The sequence below is a fragment of the Notolepis coatsorum genome, assembly GCF_963971535.1.
Source record: "Notolepis coatsorum genome assembly, chromosome: 10".
Taxonomy (NCBI): Eukaryota; Metazoa; Chordata; class Actinopteri; order Aulopiformes; family Paralepididae; genus Notolepis; species Notolepis coatsorum.
In genome coordinates, this window is record NC_140174.1 from 20,113,621 (window position 1) to 20,136,911 (window position 23,291).

General features: G+C 43.9%; 1 protein-coding gene across 1 annotated transcript in view; it reads left to right on the forward strand.

Moving 5' to 3' along the window:
- LOC311236060 (uncharacterized protein) overlaps positions 1-23,291 on the forward strand; it is a 46,242-nt gene that overhangs the window by 14,130 nt on the left and 8,821 nt on the right. The window contains exons 9-14 of the mRNA XM_084323650.1: positions 3,573-3,669; positions 11,734-11,760; positions 13,227-13,403; positions 15,707-15,858; positions 18,629-18,718; positions 21,699-21,746. Coding sequence (XP_084179776.1) covers positions 3,573-3,669; positions 11,734-11,760; positions 13,227-13,403; positions 15,707-15,858; positions 18,629-18,718; positions 21,699-21,746 — 591 coding nt within the window. The remainder of the gene's footprint in view (positions 1-3,572; positions 3,670-11,733; positions 11,761-13,226; positions 13,404-15,706; positions 15,859-18,628; positions 18,719-21,698; positions 21,747-23,291) is intronic.

Consider the following 23,291-nt stretch of genomic DNA (forward strand, 5'->3'; position numbering starts at 1 on the left):
TGTGAGATGTCTCCAGCTTCTCTAGTCGTGTCCGGTCTCTCTGGTCCTGTGAGATGTCGCCAGCTTCTCTAGTCGTGTCCGGTCTCTCTGGTCCTGTGAGATGTCTCCAGCTTCTCTAGTCGTGTCAGGTCTCTCTCTGGTCCTGTGAGATATCGCCAGCTTCTCTAGTCGTGTCCGGTCTCTCTGGTCCTGTGAGATATCGCCAGCTTCTCTAGTCGTGTCAGGTCTCTCTGGTCCTGTGAGATGTCGCCAGCTTCTCTAGTCGTGTCCGGTCTCTCTCTGGTCCTGTGAGATGTCTCCAGCTTCTCTAGTCGTGTCCGGTCTCTCTGGTCCTGTGAGATGTCTCCAGCTTCTAGTCGTGTCCGGTCTCTCTGGTCCTGTGAGATGTCTCCAGCTTCTAGTCGTGTCCGGTCTCTCTGGTCCTGTGAGATGTCTCCAGCTTCTCTAGTCGTGTCCGGTCTCTCTCTGGTCCTGTGAGATGTCTCCAGCTTCTAGTCGTGTCCGGTCTCTCTCTGGTCCTGTGAGATGTCTCCAGCTTCTAGTCGTGTCCGGTCTCTCTCTGGTCCTGTGAGATGTCTCCAGCTTCTAGTCGTGTCCGGTCTCTCTGGTCCTGTGAGATGTCTCCAGCTTCTCTAGTCGTGTCCGGTCTCTCTCTGGTCCTGTGAGATGTCTCCAGCTTCTCTAGTCGTGTCCGGTCTCTCTCTGGTCCTGTGAGATGTCGCCAGCTTCTCTAGTCGTGTCCGGTCTCTCTCTGGTCCTGTGAGATGTCTCCAGCTTCTCTAGTCGTGTCAGGTCTCTCTGGTTGTGTCCGGTCTCTCTGGTCGTGTCGGGTCTCTCTAGTCGTGTCCCGTCTCTAGTCGTGTCCGGTCTCTAGTCGTGTCCGGTCTCTCTCTGGTCCTGTGAGATGTCTCCAGCTTCTAGTCGTGTCCGGTCTCTCTGGTCCTGTGAGATGTCTCCAGCTTCTCTAGTCGTGTCCGGTCTCTCTCTGGTCCTGTGAGATGTCTCCAGCTTCTCTAGTCGTGTCCGGTCTCTCTCTGGTCCTGTGAGATGTCGCCAGCTTCTCTAGTCGTGTCCGGTCTCTCTCTGGTCCTGTGAGATGTCTCCAGCTTCTCTAGTCGTGTCAGGTCTCTCTGGTTGTGTCCGGTCTCTCTGGTCGTGTCGGGTCTCTCTAGTCGTGTCCCGTCTCTAGTCGTGTCCGGTCTCTCTGGTCGTGTCGGGTCTCTCTAGTCGTGTCCGGTCTCTCTGGTCGTGTCGGGTCTCTCTGGTCGTGTCGGGTCTCTCTGTCCGGTCTCTCTGGTCGTGTCCGGTCTCTCTGGTCGTGTCCGGTCTCTCTGGTCGTGTCGGGTCTCTCTAGTCGTGTCGGGTCTCTCTAGTCGTGTCGGGTCTCTCTGGTCGTGTCGGGTCTCTCTGGTCGTGTCGGGTCTCTCTGGTCGTGTCGGGTCTCTCTAGTCGTGTCGGGTCTCTCTGGTCGTGTCGGGTCTCTCTGGTCGTGTCGGGTCTCTCTGGTCGTGTCGGGTCTCTCTAGTCGTGTCGGGTCTCTCTGGTCGTGTCGGGTCTCTCTGGTTGTGTCCGGTCTCTAGTCGTGTCTGGTCTCTCTGGTCGTGTCCGGTCTCTGGTCATGTCCGGTCTCTGGTCGTGTCCGGTCTCTGGTCGTGTCCGGTCTCTGGTCGTGTCCGGTCTCTGGTCGTGTCCGGTCTCTGGTCGTGTCCGGTCTCTGGTTGTGTCCGGTCTCTCTAGTCGTCTCCAGCTTCTCTAGTCGTGTCCGGTCTCTCTCTGGTCCTGTGAGATGTCGCCAGCTTCTCGGGTCGTGTCGGGTCTCTCTGGTCGTGTCGGGTCTCTCTGGTCGTGTCGGGTCTCTCTGGTCGTGTCGGGTCTCTCTGGTCGTGTCGGGTCTCTCTGGTCGTGTCCGGTCTCTCTGGTCGTGTCCGGTCTCTCTGGTCGTGTCTCTCTGGTTGTGTCCGGTCTCTCAGGTTAACCTAACGGGCCTGTCCTGTGATCTGCTGGCGGGGGAAACTCGGCAGACCAACATCTGAAGCATGGAGCCCAGGGTTTTGCTCGGATGGATCGTTTCAATCCCACAATTCTTTGCGCCAATTGCCATTTCCAGTGTTGTCGTTTCGGGTTCACAAACTGACATAACGGGCACGTCTGCCTCTGTGCAAAGGTCCCTGACGTATGTACTGTAGCAGCACGATCATGTACTGAGAAGTACAATATCTGGTATCCATGTGCTCCATCTGCACATGACACTGGCACGCAATCTGCCATCTAATCTGCCGCATCAGTCGCGTGTCGTCCCTCCTGACTGCTGCCTGTCTGCTCCACTGCAGATCACCAGGTGAGATGCAACAGTTGTGAAATACTCCTTTTGTTCTTCTCAGAAACTCACCCGCCTGACTCTCCTAACGGAGGGGGGTTACATGTACGCATGTGTGACTCGTACAGGTGCCTGTGTACATGTACCCCCCCCCCCTCCTGCTAAAAACAAAAGGAGTATTTTACAACAGTTTCATCTCACCTTGGTCTAACCCTCCTCCTTAAAGGGAGAGTTCAGAATTGTTTTGGAACCCTAGACCTACTGTACCAGCAGTGTTGCAATGCTCATAGCAACACTGGTTGCACGCACGCTAATGACGCCACGTGCACGTGCGCTCCTAGGCGCGCTCCCGCGCATGCGCATAAATGACAGACTAAAAACGGTGCCTAATTGCCTCTATGAATGGAATGTAACACCAGGCGACCGGCGCAATTGATATGCAAACTAGCCAGGTGGGTATTGCGAGTTGGCTCATCAGTCGAGTGCAGCGCATTCCTGTGTGCATGCGCGTGCACATCCATGCGCTTCTGCTCACAAACTTTGGTTGCACAGAGTGCAACCTTGTCCCATGAGCAACGCATCACTGTACCAGCCAAAAACGAATGCAAGGTCAATGGGGTCAAGCTCCTGTCTGTACAAGCTGACGGAGGACGACTGAATCTACTCCAGTCCACACTGCAGACACTACTTAATTTTCTACTTTTAGTTTATTTATTCTTGGGAGTTTTTTTTTGCACTAGTGCAAAGGGGGGATGAGGTTTCCAATTAGCCGAGGGGCGCCTGACTACTGCTACACTCTACTGTTCTGTTTTAGATCCAGAAAGATGTAGCATATACTCTACTGTTGTGTCTTAGATCCAGAAAGATGTAGCATAATACATTCTACTGTTGTGTCTTAGATCCAGAAAGATGTAGCATAATACACTACTGTTGTGTCTTAGATCCAGAAAGATGTAGCATAATACACTACTGTTCTGTCTTAGATCCAGAAATATGTAGCATAATACATTCTACTGTTGTGTCTTAGATCCAGAAAGATGTAGCATAATACAGTACATTCTACTGTTGTGTCTTAGATCCAGAAAGATGTAGCATAATTACTGGTGTGTCTTAGATCCAGAAAGATGTAGCATAATACACTACTGTTCTGTCTTAGATCGAGAAAGATGTAGCATAATACATTCTACTTTGTGTCTTAGATCCAGATAGATGTAACATAAACATAATACATTCTACTGTTCTGTCCTTCTCTTAGATTGAGCGCTTTTCAACGATTACCCAGATCACCAACGTGTATCGACCTCCACAGCCTCTCAACGGACGCCACGTCTACGCTTCCCCTGCCATCCCTGGTGGGTCCTAGGCAGTGGCTCCTGGTCACTAGATGGCGCTAGGGCACCGTTCCCTGGTGGAACGTGTTTTGCTGTACATTTCCATCGCTAAAAATATAATAAAAAAATTATAATTGTGTTTAAAAATGCACAATAACGTGTAATATATAAATCATTGTTTGGGGTGAAATCTGCTTCCTGTTCATCCCCTCTTCTTGGGTGATGGGAAGATCGGCCAGTGCGCAATGCAGCCAATAAAAAAATGCACATGGCAACATAACATAAATTTTGCCAATTTAGACTAGGCAGAATTTCAGAAAATGTGCTTGTACATTTCGTGTTTATTTTTGGTACACAAAATTTCTAGGGGTATTAAGGGGTGCTGAATCCAAATATGCTGTGTACCAAGCTCGAAAATGTCTAAGGCCTCAAAATTGATAAATCCAACATGGCCGCCAGCACCAGGCCCTCTCTCCACAAAAACAGGTGCTAAACCCACAGTTTTATTCTACTGACATGAAACTTTGCACAGAACATCTGCACCTATGGAGGAAGAAAGTAGGAATATAGCTGGGGTGCAACCATGAGTAACGGGGTGTTTTTGACTGTCTAACTGTAATCTTTGTATAGGCAAGGATAAAAAAAATACATTTCTTCAGTGTTTGCAGGAATACTACAGCAATTTGGTAATAACTGTACAGTGTTGGACACCAACATTAGAATCCCCCAAGTCTTAGCTTTCTTCAGGTACCAAGTTTATGCAAGTAGCTCTTATACATCTGGATATATAAGCATGCTGTTTTAAGTGAATTTTCTAAAAATAAATGGTGGGGCTTAATGAGTTAAGTGTGACTACACAAGGTACAAACCTGAATTAAATGTGCTTTTGTAAGTTTTCTTACATACATCAACAAGGATGTAGTCACACCGGAGATTCAAGAATCCATACTTGGCGCAGAACACCTTGGCCAGGCACAATTGAACATGTTTGTGGACAAACGTTTGTGTGAACCTCCAGATAGTGACCAGCACCTGAACCTGAAATCACCCATTCGAAAGAACAAAGCCAAGACATTTGCCTCTTTGTATGAAGTTGTGCAACTTTCCAAGAACAAGCAAAACACCATCAAAGTGGACAGGCAGATTCTACAAAGTCTCATCACAGCTTACAGAGCAGGTCGTAAGGTAGACCTTGACAATATCCTCCAGCATGAGCTCATGCCCATCCCGCCATCTCTGGCCACAACTAACGGAAGTCTACATTCCACCAAGTCTTGTGTTAGCAAATATACTGACTAAACAAGTTAAAACCCCTGCAGATCTTAACCTTCAGGGACCCAGCTGCCTGGTCATTGATGGCCAAGCTCTGGTAATGGCACTCGGAAAGCCACCTGACACTACAACATTTGGTGACTATGCCAACAAGTTCACTGACAGTGTTGAAGATTGGAGCAAAATACCAGAGGGTAGATGTCGTCTTTGACAGATACCATGACCAATCCATCAAAACGGGCACAAGGGTGAAACGCAAACAGTGCCACAGACCAGTACATCGTGAAATCAAAAACTGTTCCACTTCCTGCCGATTGGTTGAGCTTCATGGCCCTTGAAGACAACAAATCGGATATCGCTCAACTACTCTCAAACCACCTGATGGAACACAGCCCGGATGATGAACCTGTAGTTGTAGTATCGGGGAGGTTTACTGAAGCGACAACTGTCGAGTCAACAGATCCAGATCTTGAAGTCTCCTCTCAAGAGTGCTGACCATGAGGAAGCTGATACACGTCTGATTTTCTCATCCAGGCTCCAGTGGAAACAATCGTTGCGTCAGCTCATGACACAGATGTGCTGCTTCTACTCTTGGCTCACTATGACAGAATCCGATGTACGCATCTCTACATGAAAGCTGGGACATCGAAGGATCCAAAATATTCCGGTAAAAAGCGGGGAGGTGGAATAGCTTTCATGTTGAACAACAATTGGTGTGATCCAGGCAACGTGAAGGAGCTTTCAAACCACTGCTCCCAAACCTGGAGTATATATCCATCAAGTGCCGGCCATTCTTTCTCCCGAGAGAATTCACGTCGGCCATTCTGATCTTGAGTGTATATTCCACCACAAGCAAACGCAGGCGACGCGCTCTCCAAGCTCTACGACGAGGTAAACAAGCTCCACGCAGCTAACGTTGACGCTGCTATTGTGGTTGTGGGTGATTTCAATAGCGCTAATCTGAGAAAAGTGCTGCCAAACTTCTACCAGCATGTGACTTGTTCTACCAGAGGTGGGAATATTTTAGACCATTGCTACTCGCAATTTAAGAGTGGGTACAAATCGCATGCTGCCAGTCCTTTCGGCAAGTCGGATCACGACGCCATCTTTCTTGTACCGCAGTATAAACAAAGTCTCAAGCGCATTCCTGTAGTATCGCGAGAGGTGAAGCGCTGGACAGTGGCGTCGGAGGAGACGCTCCAAGCTGCACTAGAATGTACAGACTGGGGGGTGTTCCGCGATAAAACAGATAATATTAATGACTACACGGAAACAGTGCTGGACTTTGTTTGTACTTTGGTAGAAGAAACGATCCCCTCTACCACAATTAGAGTTTACCCAAACCAAAAGCCCTGGGTAGACAAATCCGTCCGCGAAGCTCTGAAGGCGCGCACCTCAGCATACAACGCCAGGCTTGTGACAGGCAACATGAATGACCACAAGGTGGCGAGATACAATGTTAGGAGGACAGTAATAGAAGCAAAAAGGCGCTACAGGGATCAAATTGAACTTCAATATGAACAGGCTGACTCAAGAGCTATGTGGCAGGGCCTCAGAACGATGACTGATTACAAAGGCACCTCCCTCAAACTGAACAGTGACATCCAACTGGCAAATGATCTCAATACCTTCTATGCAAGGTTTGAGGCTGGGAATAACTGCACCAGCCTACAAACCACTGCAATGGAGGGGGGGGCACTGCTGATGGAGACTCGGTGTTCAGGATAACAGAACATGAGGTGAGGAGGACGTTTAAGAAAGTGAATATCAGGAAGGCAGCAGGACCGGACGTTATCCTTGGCCGCATCCTAAAAGTCTGTGCCGACCAACTGGCCCCGGTATTCAGACATAATTAACCTGTCCTTAGAACAGGTCATCCCCACCTGTCTGAAGAAGTCCACCATTATCCCTGTACCCAAAAAATCCAAGCCTGCTTGCCTCAACGACTACCGCCCTGTAGCTCTCACCTCCATAGCCATGAAGTGCTTTGAGAAGCTAGTGAAGGGCTACATCTGTTCCTCCCTCCCCATCAACCTGGACCCCCTGCAATTTGCATACCGCCCCAACGGGTCCACGGAGGACGCCATAGCCCATGTGCTGCACACAGCAGCATCACACCTGGACAAGAGGCAGGGGAACTATGTGAGAATGCTATTCATCGACTACAGCTCAGCATTCAATACCATAGTCTCCTCCAAACTCATAGCCAAGCTCAGAGACCTGGGCTTGAACTATGACCTCTGCCAGTGGGTCTTGGACTTCCTGACGGGCTGACCCCAGGTGGTGAGAGCAGGCAACTGCACCGCCTCATCCATCACTCTCAACATAGGGACCCCCCCAGGGCTGTGTCCTGAGTCCCCTCCTCCACTCCCTGTACACACATGACTGTGTGGCACAGCGGAACAACAACACAATCATCAAATTGGCTGACGACACAGTAGTGGTGAGCCTGATCTCTGCAAACGACGAGAGGGCCTACCTGGAAGAGGTTAAGGTTCTAGCGGGATGGTGTGCCTCTCCCTGAACGTCAGCAAAACAAAGGAGACGATTATGGACTTTAGGAGGTCGGGGTCAGGGACTACAGCCCCCTCAGCATCGACGGGGCACCGGTTGAGAGAGTGAACAGTTTTAAGTACCTCGGAGTCCACATATCCGAGGACTTGACATGGACCACACACATTGACAGTGTTAAGGAAGTTCAACGTGAGTCAGAAGATCCTCAAGAACTTCTACTCATGCACAATAGAGAGCATCCTGACTGGCAATATCACCTCCTGGTTTGGGAATAGCACTGCACAAGACCGCAGCAGACTACAGAGAGTGGCCCGTTCAGCCGAACGCACAATTGAAGGTGGGCTTCCCACTCTCCAAGACATTTACAACAAGCGGTGCATGGGCAAGGCTAAGAGAATAATCAAAGACCCCAGCCACTCAAACAACTGCCTCTTTGAACTGCTGCGGTCAGGCAAGCGATACCGAGTCTCATGGCAAGCACAGAGACTCAGAAGGAGCTTCTATCCCCAGGCCATCAGGATGCTCAATGAATGAACAATGAACAATAAGCAAACCATCAACACACCCACAGCGCACATACACTCACTTAAATAAACAACACACTGTAGCACCCACTTTAGACACACTTATTGCACATCATTCTCATTCCTTATTGCACCTCACCACTACAAGGTGGCACCACAAGCTAAGCTATACCTCACCATTTTTGTACCAGCTGTACATACGTATAGATACACTGAACAATTTTGTTGTTCACACTTGTTTACGTACTTGACTTCTTGACTTTCTATTTTATACTTATTATACTTATTTTATACTATCTTGTTATTATCTAGCACACTCTCGGGAGCAACACAGAAAGAAACATTTCATGCAAAGTATTCTGTATGACAACTAATAAAGAAACTTGAACATTCACTTATATTGATATGGTAAAATAATCTTTTTATTTTATTATATTATAATCTATTCTATTCTATTCAGGAAAAGTGGCATTGGATGAATCATGCAACTGCGAGACAGCTGCGACACCTGCCTGAATACGATTGATGACTGACAATATATTACTGTACCTAAGCTACTGTACGCATATTAAGGACTATCTAATTTGCATAAATGGCATGTTGATTAAAAAAAATCACGAGAAAAGAGTTTGATGAATAAATCCATGGCCTGGGATCATCCTGCTTTTCTTTCTTATTTGGTTGATGAGTTATGCATCAATAACGACCACCGTTTCTGCTATAAATATGAGTTTCAAGCTACATTTTCACAACTGATCTAAAATCAGCATATGATTTTAAATTCCTCATGTATGCAAACATATAAAAACACATTTCATTCATGTTTCTACCTTGTTTAGTCAAAAAGATATGCACTTAATAGATTTCAGCCTAGTGCTGGCGGCCTCAATTTTGAGGCCTTATTTGACATTTTTTTGCTTGGTATACAGCAGATTTGGATTCAGCACCCCTTAATACCCCTAGAAATGTTGTGTACCAAAAATAAACACGAAATGCCTTCAGGGTTATGATTTTCTAAAAATTTACCCTGTCTAATTAGCGTCTTCAGCGTTTAACTAAAGGGCGATTAAATGTATCGCCCCAAGCTGTTGAATGAATGAATGAGAACTTTATTTAACAGATTGCAGAATGGGTACAATACAGTACGGCTCAATACACACTTGTTAAGGGGATGCAGACCAGAGAAATACTTTTGTTACGATACCTCCAGTTCAGGAGAGGACTGTACATTGGAGGTGGGGGGGGGGGGGGGGGAACTGTACAAGCAAAACTGTACATTGGAATATCGACAAAACCTTACTTGGTTCCAAGAAGTGGGTCTTGTGTATTCCTGGGTTAGGACATTTACTGTACATTGGAGGGGGTTGGGTTAGGACATTTACAGGCGCCAGTTTCGAATTGCAGTCTCCCGTAGGTGCTCTTTGAGAGTGGTTTTGAAAGTGGGTAGTGATTCACATTCCTTTACAGCTTTGGGTAGGGCGTTCCACATTGATGTGGCATAATTGGGAAATGTGTTTAGTCCCTTGTTTGAGCCGAATCTGGGTTTCGCATGATTTGTGGAGCTCCCTCTGGTGTCGTGGTATTCACTGACCTTTGGGAAGTATTTTGACATGTACATGGGTACCTTGGTCGTGTAGTGTATCTTGTAGACCAGGCCCATTGCAAATTGCTGTACTCTGTCGTCTACTCTAAGCCATCCTAGGTAGTCAAAGTGGGCAGGGGTGAGGTGGGTTCTAGGAGTAAGGTCAAGTAGTAGTCTGACCAGTTTGTTTTGTGATGTTTGTAATCTTGTTTTTAGCACCTTTGAGGTGCTTTGGTACCATGAGGTGCAAGCATAGTCGTAGTACCCTTGAATGAGTGCTCCTGCCAGAGTCTTCAGGGTATTCTTGTTTACCAGAGAGGAGATCCGGTACAAGAATCTAGTTCGTTGGTTGACTTTTTTTATTACATTGGATGCCATCTTGTCACACGAAAAATGTGCCTCTAGGATGGAACCTAGGTATGTAATTTCATCTTTCCTTGTGACAATATTGTCACCCACTGTAACTGAGAAGCCGCCGGTCTTGCGGAGTTTGTTATTTGATCCGAAGAGAATGGACTCTGTTTTACCCAGGTGTAATGATAGTTTGTTATCAGCGAGCCAGGTGCAGATTCTGCCGAGTTCTGAGCTGAGCGAATGCAGGGACTCCTTCAGCTGCCCCCAAATTCAATAATATCTTCCCCAAAAGTGATTTGGAGAAACTACAAATAAAAGAGCTTCGCTCAGATCAACCGGACATCAAAATCAAACGGCAGCCTGGCGAAAAAAAGGTAAAACGTATGTGCGAGGCTTAAAAGTAAAAAAGATTCAAGAGTTTTATTTGTCACATACATACCAGGGCATACAGTGAAATGCGGGTGGCCAAGCCCGCTTCAATTGTGCAATAATACTAATAATAGGACAGAGGTTTAGGCCTTTGAGAAGGAGCAGAGGTGGTTATAGTGTGGCCTGGTGGGTCACAGGAGAGGAGGACACTGTGAATTGCAGGAGAAGCGACACTGAGGGGGCAAAAGGAGCCCACAACGGCAGAGAAACCCTCCCCATATTGGGGAAACAAGGAGACGAGGACGTCTGCTTTGCTGCTCGTGTACAAGGAGTGGACGAAGCGCAGAGCCAAACGAGACCATGAAGGAAAAAACTACTCGCAACCATTTGCCTCTTGCAAAAAAATAAAATAATAAAAAAACATTAAAAAACGCTGTCAGTAAGAATAAAGAATATGATGGTTCTGGTTTGCGATGTCGTTGGGTGAGTTCCAGAGAAGTGGGCTAGTGCTGAAAGTACTGGTACTGATGGCTGCGCTGTAGTCAAGTGCACTGATGATGATGATGATCTGATTTCTCCTCCATCTGTAGCATTGGTTAGAGACTTTTACGGTGAATGGTTTTGTCTAATATTGCACATTTAAAAAAAGTATTTAAATGGGGGTGTACCTCAAGGTTCATTTCTAGGTAAAAAAACAGTTAATGAAATATACATAAAAAGGGCACAATAAAATAGACATGTTAAATATAACTTTTTCGCTGAGCATTGTATTAGAATAGAATAATTTTCCCATCTTTTTTTTTTTGCAGAAAATATAGCTCATTACCTTTGTTTGCTTGTTATCAAGGGTGTCAATAATGTTGGGCTTACAGTAACTAACTGCAACATGATGGGTCTGAGTGGAGAAACCTGTTCACCAGGATGATGTTTGATCTTCAGCCGTTGGGCGAGCAGACGACTGTACTGGACCGTGTATTCCATTTGTTTTTTAAGTATCCATTTTATGTTCCCCTGACCCCATTTTTCTTTGTATATTGAATATAGTTTTTGCTTGAAATTAATGTCTTTTCCCTTTTTCCTACATGGGTCCTGTATGTTGGCGGCTGGTAAATGATTCTAGGTGGGGCGGAACTATGTGTTGTGGATAAGGGTTCCGCACGGACAATATTGTTGGTTGCTTTCCTCTCTGCAAATCGGTTCCAGTTAGCTAGCATTAGCAACAGACGTTGTATTGATGTCAAACCTTAGCGCTTTGAAGATTTAGTTCCAAATGTAAAGTGCACTACAAATTAAATGTATTATGTTTAATAAATTAACTATTTTACCCAAGGATATATCCATGAAATGATGGCGATACATATTAATCTAATCTAGGAGGGATATGCAGAATATACACATTTCAAATGTCTTTTGTAAAACTAACTGTAATCTCTCTTGTTTTCTATATCCTCCTGTGTTCCTGCTCTCCAGTTCACTGGTGCTACGATGAACACTGCCGTAAGTAACTGCCACTTAAAAGAAAAACATTTGAGGATTTACAGCAATTCAGAGGATTTAGAATACCGGTGATAGGGTTTCAGAATTATTTGAAGAATTTGGTGTCGGACATCCGTTGTAATTAGCTAATGGGCTTTGTGGAGGAATCCTAACAGCTTAGGTCACACCTGAGGGGCCACGCCCCCCCCCCCCCCCCCCCCCCTCCTGAGAGCCCAGGGGCCAACGCCCCACCCCCTCTACTTGAGTCTCTTCTTCCTCAGTGTCTCTGATTGGCCAGAGGGTTAGTCTCCTCCTCTTCCTCAGTGTCTCTGATTGGCCAGAGGGTTAGTCTCCTCCTCTTCCTCAGTGTCTCTGATTGGCCAGAGGGTTAGTCTCCTCCTCTTCCTCAGTGTCTCTGATTGGCCAGAGGGTTAGTCTCCTCCTCTTCCTCAGTGTCTCTGATTGGCCAGAGGACGGCACTCCTTTCAGCCACATGTACTTTGTATTAATTGTTTTTACTATTGATCATAAGATCCGTCTAGGATATAATTGATTAATCATAATCCACCACAGATTTGAGTTTCAGGTGTATATATTTAGTTCGTACAGTGTAGGGTGGTGTATATATTTAGTTCATTCAATGTAAGGTGGTGTATATATTTAGTTTGTACAGTGTAGGGTGGTGTATATATTTAGTTCATTCAGTGTAAGGTGGTGTATATATTTAGTTTGTACAGTGTAGGGTGGTGTATATATTTAGTTTGTACAGTGTAAGGTGGTGTATATATTTAGTTTGTACAGTGTAGGGTGGTGTATATATTTAGTTTGTACAGTGTAGGGTGGTGTATATATTTAGTGCGTACAGTGTAGGGTGGTGTATATATTTAGTTTGTACAGTGTAGGGTGGTGTATATATTTAGTTTGTACAGTGTAAGGTGGTGTATATATTTAGTTTGTACAGTGTAAGGTGGTGTATATATTTAGTTCGTACAGTGTAAGGTGGTGTGTATATTTAGTTCGTACCCTTCTAGGATATAATTGATTGATCATAATCCACCACAGATTGCGTTTCAGACGCTGTGTTTGACCTCTTGTCTCCAGACTACAGTCCTGTGTTTGACCTCTTGTCTCCAGACTCCTGTGTTTGACCTCTTGTCTCCAGACTACAGTCCTGTGTTTGACCTCTTGTCTCCAGACTCCTGTGTTTGACCTCTTGTCTCCAGACTACAGTCCTGTGTTTGACCTCTTGTCTCCAGACTACAGGCCTGTGTTTGACCTCTTGTCTCCAGACTACAGGCCTGTGTTTGACCACTTGTCTCCAGACTACAGGCCTGTGTTTGACCTCTTGTCTCCAGACTACAGGCCTGTGTTTGACCTCTTGTCTCCAGACTACAGGCCTGTGTTCGACCTCTTGTCTCCAGACTACAGGCCTGTGTTTGACCTCTTGTCTCCAGACTACAGTCCTGTGTTTGACCTCTTGTCTCCAGACTACAGTCCCGGTCACTGGCATCTGATCCCGCAGTCGTCCTGTGGAGGACAGAGACAGTCGCCTGTGGACATCCAGAAGATGCAGGCTGAGCAGGACGCCACACTCACCAACTTCAACCTCACCAAGTTTGACGACAAACACACCATGAAATACATGGTCAACACCGGCCATTCAGGTTTGGGAACATGCGTTTACTTGAACTTTCAGGTTTTGGGAACATGTGTTTACTTGAACGTTCAGGTTTGGGAACATGTGTTTAATTGAACGTTCAGGTTTTGGAAACATGCGTTTACTTGAACGTTCAGGTTTGGGAACATGTGTTTACTTGAACGTTCAGGTTTGGGAACATGCGTTTACTTGAACGTTCAGGTTTGGGAACATGCGTTTACTTGAACGTTCAGGTTTGGGAACATGTGTTTACTTGAACGTTCAGGTTTGGGAACATGTGTTCACTTGAACGTTCAGGTTTGGGAACATGTGTTTAATTGAATGTTCAGGTTTTGGGAACATGTGTTTACTTGAACGTTCAGGTTTGGGAACATGTGTTTACTTGAACGTTCAGGTTTGGGAACATGCGTTTACTTGAACGTTCAGGTTTTGGGAACATGCGTTTACTTGAACGTTCAGTTTTGGGAACATGTGTTTACTTGAACGTTCAGGTTTGGGAACATGCGTTTACTTGAACGTTCAGGTTTGGGAACAAGCGTTTACTTGAACGTTCAGGTTTGGGAACATGCGTTTACTTGAACGTTCAGGTTTGGGAACATGCGTTCACTTGAACGTTCAGGTTTGGGAACATGTGTTTAATTGAACGTTCAGGTTTGGGAACATGCGTTCACTTGAACGTTCAGGTTTGGGAACATGCGTTTACTTGAACGTTCAGGTTTGGGAACATGCGTTTACTTGAACGTTCAGGTTTGGGAACATTTGTTCACTTGAACGTTCAGGTTTGGGAACATGTGTTTACTTGAATGTTCAGGTTTGGGAACATGTGTTCACTTGAACGTTCAGGTTTGGGAACATGCGTTTACTTGAACGAGAGTTAATCTGGGAATTCTCAGTCATGTAACTTTAAATTGATTTCCAAAATTATTCAAATGCCCTTAAGTATCCGCTCTAGATGTATTTTAAACATGTTTCTCTATCGAATAACAATTTGTATATATAAATTTCTTCCACCAAATTGTTTAATAAACTATGGACAATAGTTTAGCAGCATCTCTACACCTTTACCCTTAAAGACGATGAACATATTTAACTATTTAACATGTTCTGTGTGTGGAGACAACCCCTCATTCAGTGTTGAGACAACCCTTCATTCTGTAACAACAATGTACATATTTAACATGTTCTCAGTGTTGAGACAACCCCTCATTCTGTAACAACAATGTACATATTTAACATGTTCTCAGTGTTGAGACAACCCCTCATTCTGTAACAACAATGTACATATTTAAAACCTCTTAAGCTGCAACGTCCCTCATATGGGACGTTTTTCGGACTTTTTGCAACCGGCACTTTGTCGACCCCTAGTGGCTCGGGTGTGCATATTTTGTAATAGAATATATATATATCGAATTGAAGGCTTATTTGTTGCCTGTCGATAGCGACAAAGTCCGCTCAGCGGTTCTCGAGTTACATGCCGGTATTTGAGGCTTGTGCAAAGTACACGGTATTGCGCAAAATACAACTCCCAACTCAGGCTGCAGTAGTTCCGTCAATCTAGATCCGATCTCGAAAATGAGTGTGGATCGTTGTAGCCAATGAGTGTGGCTTTCCAATGATACCCCACATGCATGTATGAATCTAAAAAACTAAAACGGGAAGAGAAAAACAGCCGAATGAATTGAAGTCTATGAGGAAACTGAGTTTTTATTTGTACACAGTTTACCAAAATCACCCCTATCACTCATTTCTGAATGGATCTTTATGAAATTTGGATATGTACTACATAAGGCTTCAGGCTATGGCTCCGTCTGGATTTGTAAGCCATACCACCTTCTGGGGAAATATTACCTCTGGACTACTAACTACTACAGAAAAACGTTGAGTTTTTTTACAACTCAAGTTCAGACCTATGTTACTCTAATACGTTAGCACTAAAAGTCAAATTTTCTTTCTGGAATCAGAAACTTCATAATGTCATCTTTCAAAAGAGACCAGGCTCATGCATGTGCTATAAGTATAAAGTATGTTGTTTGCAAAAAAAGCATGCAGTCCTCAAAAACGGCCAGGAGACTCATTGCAGTTTAAATGAACATGTTCTCAGTGTTGAGACAACCCCTCATTCTGTAACAACAATGCACATATTTAACATGTTCTGTGTGTTGAGACAACCCCTCATTATGTAACAACAATGCAACACACAAAAGGGGACGCATTGTGAAAATGAAACCTGGACTTAAAGGTGGAAACCATTTAAAAAGGCATTGCATGCTGACACTTAATTCTAATTAAATCCACCTGTTCCTCCCTCAGTGAAGTGTGTTCTGGAGGAGGGGGTGGAGGTGTCGGGTGGGGGCCTGGGCTACGTCTACTCCACCCTGCAGTTCCACTTCCACTGGGGGAACACCTCTGACCACAGCCAGGGCTCGGAGCACACCGTGGACTCCAAGAGGTACCCGATGGAGGTAACGACCTGATGGAGGAGTTTAGTTTATTAGGACTCCCAGAGCTACCTGATGGATTAGTTTAGTTTATTAGGACTCCCAGAGCTATCTGACGGAGGAGTTTAGTTTATTAGGACTCCCAGAGCTACCTGACGGATGAGTTTAGTTTATTAGGACTCCCAGAGCTATCTGATGGAGGAGTTTAGTTTATTAGGACTCCCAGAGCTACCTGACGGAGGAGTTTAGTTTATTAGGACTCCCAGAGCTACCTGACGGAGGAGTTTAGTTTATTAGGACTCCCAGAGCTACCTGACGGAGGAGTTTAGTTTATTAGGACTCCCAGAGCTACCTGACGGAGGAGTTTAGTTTATTAGGATCAACCAGTTGACTAGCTATTCTTCCTGGGGTCCACAATAAACGTAGAGCTAGTAATTTAGCTGAACGCTTTTATCCAAAGGTGGTGTAACGTCACGGTGACCAAATGCGTCCACATTTTTATAGGATTCTATCACATTTTCATGACAATAGCGAATATAACTTACCCTGCGCCGTTTTCATTGAGGTTTCTTACAAATTAACAATGTTTTATTTGTCCTTTTATATGCGGATAACATTCAAATCTTAAATTGTACCATTATGTTCCCGTTTAGACAACAAACATAATGCTAATGCTGCACTTTTGTTAAGATAATTGGGTGACCATTCTCGATCACTGTACTCGGGTCCCATTAATAGTTTAACGCTGTTCAGATCACGTTTTCCTGATCCGGTGCTGACCTTTGACCTGTGCTAAAGGTCTTGGGAATTGTATTCATGTTGTAGTCATAACATTTTCACCTTTTAATTTTAAACCAATGCTGCCATCTACTGACAACATAAAGTGTTGTGTAAGTTATAGTATAATGTCAACTTGAGAGGCTACCCGCACTTCCGTAAACACCGTCGCCCAAAACACATTCTAGAGATTCCCACTTTTTACTGATACATAGGTTCATATCTAATAGTCTTTAGATGACTAAATATAGATGAATACTCATGAAATTTGATATTCTAAAATAAGTATAATTTCACTTCATCTACCTGTCGACATGAAATTCCCAAACGCTGACGGTAAAAAAAGCCTGGATGTCGCGCAAAATGGGGCGTGAACGAATTTGGTCCCAGACAATAAGAGTGACTGAGATTGGTCTACGTTCCGTTATATATTTAGTTCAGTGTAAGGTGGTGTATATATTTAGTTCAGTGTAAGGTGGTGTATATATTTAGTTCAGTGTAAGGTATTGTATATATTTAGTTCAGTGTAAGGTGGTGTATATATGTAGTTCAGTGTAAGGTGGTGTATATATGTAGTTCAGTGTAAGGTTGTGTATATATGTAGTTCAGTGTAAGGTGGTGTATATATGTAGTTCAGTGTAAGGTGGTGTATATATGTAGTTCAGTGTAAGGTTGTGTATATATGTAGTTCAGTGTAAGGTGGTGTATATATGTAGTTCAGTGTAAGGTGGTGTATATATGTAGTTCAGTGTAAGGTGGTGTATATATTTAGTTCAGTGTAAGGTGGTGTATATATGTAGTTCAGTGTAAGGTGGTGTATATATGTAGTTCAGTGTAAGGTGGTGTGTATATGTAGTTCAGTGTAAGGTGGTGTGTATATTTAGTTCAGTGTAAGGTGGTGTATATATGTAGTTCAGTGTAAGGTGGTGTATATATGTAGTTCAGTGTAAGGTGGTGTATATATGTAGTTCAGTGTAAGGTGGTGTATATATGTAGTTCAGTGTAAGGTGGTGTGTATATTTAGTTCAGTGTAAGGTGGTGTGTATATTTAGTTCAGTGTAAGGTGGTGTATATATGTAGTTCAGTGTAAGGTGGTGTGTATATTTAGTTCAGTGTAAGGTGGTGTGTATATTTAGTTCAGTGTAAGGTGGTGTATATATGTAGTTCAGTGTAAGGTGGTGTATATATGTAGTTCAGTGTAAGGTGGTGTATATATGTAGTTCAGTGTAAGGTGGTGTATATATGTAGTTCAGTGTAAGGTGGTGTATATATGTAGTTCAGTGTAAGGTGGTGTATATATTTAGTTCAGTGTAAGGTGGTGTATATATTTAGTTCAGTGTAAGGTGGTGTATATATGTAGTTCAGTGTAAGGTGGTGTATATATTTAGTTCAGTGTAAGGTGGTGTATATATTTAGTTCAGTGTAAGGTGGTGTATATATGTAGTTCAGTGTAAGGTGGTGTATATATGTAGTTCAGTGTAAGGTGGTGTATATATGTAGTTCAGTGTAAGGTGGTGTATATATGTAGTTCAGTGTAAGGTGGTGTATATATTTAGTTCAGTGTAAGGTGGTGTGTATATATGTAGTTCAGTGTAAGGTGGTGTATATATGTAGTTCAGTGTAAGGTGGTGTATATATTTAGTTCAGTGTAAGGTGGTGTATATATTTAGTTCAGTGTAAGGTGGTGTATATATGTAGTTCAGTGTAAGGTGGTGTATATATGTAGTTCAGTGTAAGGTGGTGTATATATGTAGTTCAGTGTAAGGTGGTGTATATATGTAGTTCAGTGTAAGGTGGTGTATATATTTAGTTCAGTGTAAGGTGGTGTATATATGTAGTTCAGTGTAAGGTGGTGTATATATGTAGTTCAGTGTAAGGTGGTGTATATATGTAGTTCAGTGTAAGGTGGTGTATATATTTAGTTCAGTGTAAGGTGGTGTATATATGTAGTTCAGTGTAAGGTGGTGTATATATCATATGTAATGGATTCATGCTACTGATCTGTGTTTGTGGTCAGATGCACATAGTGAACAAGAGGAAGGACCTGACTCTGGAGGAGGCTGTAGGGAACCCCACCGGACTGGCGGTTCTAGGATTCTTCATTGAGGTAAAGTTACGTGTACTAGTGTACTGTAAACTGTAGTTATGTGTGACGTGAGGACAAACTCATTCAGAACAGTTCTGGAGATGTGAAGACAAACTCATTCAGAACGTGAGGAGGACAAGATTCCTGCCTGTATACTTTGATGCAGTACATTCTACCTGTCAAAGTGCTGATCTAGGTCGGTTCACATGACTGCTTCTGTTTTGAGTATTTAAACAACGCAGTCACGCAGGTAGAGAACAGACCATAATACTGTCCATACCGGTACCACAACCTCGAGAGCCTCTGTATGATGGCATGTACAATAGTACTGTATGTATATATATTATACATTTATTTACATATGTGTATACATGTATGTACTGCATATACTGTATATATCCATATCTGTCTGACTATACCTGCATATAATCCTTCTATATACTTACTTATACACCTTCATATAACTCTGTATGATGGGATGTACAATAATGCTGTATATATCTTACTGTATATAGAGTTGGAATACGATGCTCTAGAAAGCATCTGATTCTGATGAGCGCCGTCTCAGAAAACGTGAATAAAGTTATAATCGACCGCAGGAAAAAAGGTACATAATGTGTGTTATATTATAGCCATAAGTAATATATTTACTTATTGTGTTGTAATATATTTACGTTTCGTATTGGCGAAAGTCCAAAACGAATCACCCGGAGTCGAACCAACAATCTCACCAATAGACTAAGACACACACACCCACACTGATGCAACACACACACACCCCCACACTGATGCAACACACACACCCACACTGATGCAAAATTGCAAACGCATCATAATGGGTTTAATGTTTAAATGTTATGGTCAAGATGGAAAGTTGAAGGTAACAGTGTTATGGTTAGTTTAAGGTAACAGTGTTAGGCTATCGGAAAAGTGTCTTGAGGTCAAGGCTCTTGCATCCCATGTGAGCGTCCTGGGTTTGTTCCCCAGCAGGGGAACTCTTAAGGTTTTCAGAAAATGTAAAGTTTATATTTTTTGAATATGGTGTGTATATATATATATATATATATATTTGTAATACATACACATTGTACATTAATAAATACGTCAATATAACTTGTATCAATATGTACCTTTACCTGTGGTGGATAAGTACTTTATTTACATATTTGAAGAGGTCAGGCTGGTGAAGTGCATCGTAGAGTGAGTCAGGCTCTCTGGGAACTACCCTTAAATACCTCTCTCTGGGAACTACCCTTAAATACCTCTCTCTCTGGGAACTACCCTTAAATACCTCTCTCTGGGAACTACCCTTAAAGACCTCTCTCTCTGGGAACTACTCTTAAAGACCTCTCTCTCTGGGAACTACCCTTAAATACCTCTCTCTGGGAACTACCCTTAAATACCTCTCTGGGACTACCCTTAAATACCTCTCTCTGGGAACTACCGTTAACGACCTCTCTCTCTGGGAACTACCCTTAAATACCTCTCTCTGGGAACTACCCTTAAAGACCTCTCTCTCTGGGAACTACCGTTAAAGACCTCTCTCTCTGGGAACTACCCTTAAATACCTCTCTCTGGGAACTACCCTTAAAGACCTCTCTCTCTGGGAACTACCCTTAAATACCTCTCTCTTTGGGAACTACCCTTAAATACCTCTCTCTGGGAACTACCCTTAAAGACCTCTCTCTTTGGGAACTACCCTTAAATACCTCTCTGAGAACTACCCTTAAATACCTCTCTCTGGGAACTACCCTTAAATACCTCTCTGGGACTACCCTTAAATACCTCTCTCTGGGAACTACCCTTAAAGACTTCTCTCTCTGGGAACTACCCTTAAAGACCTCTCTGGGAACTACCCTTAAAGACCTCTCTGGGAACTACCCTTAAACACCTCTCTCTCTGGGAACTACCCTTAAAGACCTTTCTCTGGGAACTACCCTTAAAGACCTCTCTCTCTGGGAACTACCGTTAAAGACCTCTCTCTCTGGGAACTACCCTTAAATACCTCTCTCTGGGAACTACCCTTAAAGACCTCTCTCTCTGGGAACTACCCTTAAATACCTCTCTCTTTGGGAACTACCCTTAAATACCTCTCTCTGGGAACTACCCTTAAATACCTCTCTCTGGGAACTACCCTTAAAGACCTCTCTCTCTGGGAACTACCCTTAAAGACCTCTCTCTTTGGGAACTACCCTTAAATACCTCTCTGAGAACTACCCTTAAATACCTCTCTCTGGGAACTACCCTTAAATACCTCTCTGGGACTACCCTTAAATACCTCTCTCTGGGAACTACCCTTAAAGACTTCTCTCTCTGGGAACTACCCTTAAAGACCTCTCTGGGAACTACCCTTAAAGACCTCTCTGGGAACTACCCTTAAACACCTCTCTCTCTGGGAACTACCCTTAAAGACCTTTCTCTGGGAACTACCCTTAAAGACCTCTCTCTTTGGGAACTACCCTTAAAGACCTCTCTCTGGGAACTACCCTTAAAGACCTCTCTCTCTGGGAACTACCCTTAAATACTTCTCTCTTTGGGAACTACCCTTAAAGACCTCTCTCTTTGGGAATTACCCTTAAAGACCTCTCTCTCTGGGAACTACCCTTAAAGACATCTCTCTTTGGGAACTACCATTAAATACCTCTCTCTGGGAACTACCCTTAAATACTTCTCTCTTTGGGAACTACCCTTAAAGACCTCTCTCTTTGGGAATTACCCTTAAAGACCTCTCTCTCTGGGAACTACCCTTAAAGACATCTCTCTTTGGGAACTACCATTAAATACCTCTCTTTGGGAACTACCCTTAAAGACCTCTCTCTTTGGGAACTACCCTTAAAGACCTCTCTCTCTGGGAACTACCCTTAAAGACCTCTCTCTTTGGGAACTACCCTTAAAGACCTCTCTCTTTGGGAACTACCCTTAAAGACCTCTCTCTTTGGGAACTACCATTAAATACCTCTCTCTGGGAACTACCCTTAAAGACCTCTCTCTCTTTGTCTAGGCCGACGACAGCCACGGTCGCAGCGGGGGGATTTCAACGAGTCATGAGGTAAAAGGAGGAGCTTCCATGACTTCTAGCTACATGCATCACATGGTAAAATGGCGAGTAGAAAACATCAGTAGAATATGGAGTAGAAAACATCATAGGGAGTAGAAAACATCATGAGTAGGGAGTAGAAAACATCAGTAGAATAGGGAGTAGAAAACATCAGGAGAGTAGAAGACATCAGTAGAATAGGGAGTAGAAAACATCAGGAGAATAAGGAGTAGAAAACATTAGGAGAATAGGGAGTAGAAAACATCAGGAGAAGAGGGAGTAGAAAACTTCAGGATTCACATGTGAAGAGGTGAACTGGCAGGAAGGAGTGACGTCGCTGCAGATGCTAGCAGTTAGCCGACAATGGAGACGGTAAAGCAGGGTGAAGTACTAGAGATGTGAACTTGGATTGTACTTCAAGGTACCTTTCCAGTGTCTTGTAGGAGTGAGGTAGAGACTAACCTTCCAGTGTCTTGTAGGAGTGAGGTAGAGACTAACTTTCCAGTGCCTTGTAGGAGTGCAGTAGAGACTAACTTTCCAGTGCCTTGTAGGAGTGTAGTAGAGACTAACTTTCCAGTGCCTTGTAGGAGTGTGGTAGAGACTAACTTTCCAGTGCCTTGTAGGAGTGTGGTAGAGACCTGAGCTGAGACTGGGTTTAGCACGTCCTCTACAAAAAGACATGGCTGCGTAGAGACAACTAGGGGCTCAGCAGGAGGGCGATGCCTTCACTAGTTCATATTAAACACTTACTTGTCCGGTTCATCTTGAGTGCAGTGACTTGTCCGGTTCATCTTGAGTGCAGTGACTTGTCCTATTTGTTGCTGATTGATTGATTGAAAATGTTATTAACAGATTGCAGAATGGGTACAGTACAGGGGGTCATCCCTATGTTCCCCGGGTCCTATGTTCCCCGCTTTTTTTTAACACTAGCACAGCCGACAAGGGGTCAAATGACCCCTAGACATTTTCAATAAATGTATCCTTGTCACTCATTCAAGCTCCAGCTCTGTCACTCAATGACTTTTCCTAAAAGTACCCGTTTTATTATGGCACGGTTTCTGAAATTTCAAAATGACTTCAGGAAAATGTAATTAGAACGTTATTCCACATAATGGGCCGTTGGAACAGACGAAAGTCACAGCACTTTGCGAGAATCTAGCGCAGGGGTGGCCAACCCGTGGCTCGTGAGCCGCATGTGGCTCTTTGCCCCTCAATGTGTGGCTCTTCCATCCAAAAAAAAGAAAAATAATTATAATATATATATTCTTTTATAAAATTATTATTATAATTTTGTTTTATGTCACTCAAACCTACATTTCATTGTGGTAAACCTCATGTTTTTATATTCAGAAGTAATTATATAGTTTACACTGTGCTAGTGTTAAAGAAAGGGTCCTATGTTCCCCACTCCCGAAATAAAGGTTCTATGTTCCCCGGTCGCGTGTATCCTTTCCGCAACGGAATTCGGTTTCCGGGTTCCTCTGATTGGCCGTGACCCCCACGCAGACCAGGCTGCAGAAACAAATTAGTGGGGGGGGCATACACATTTTTTGGGGG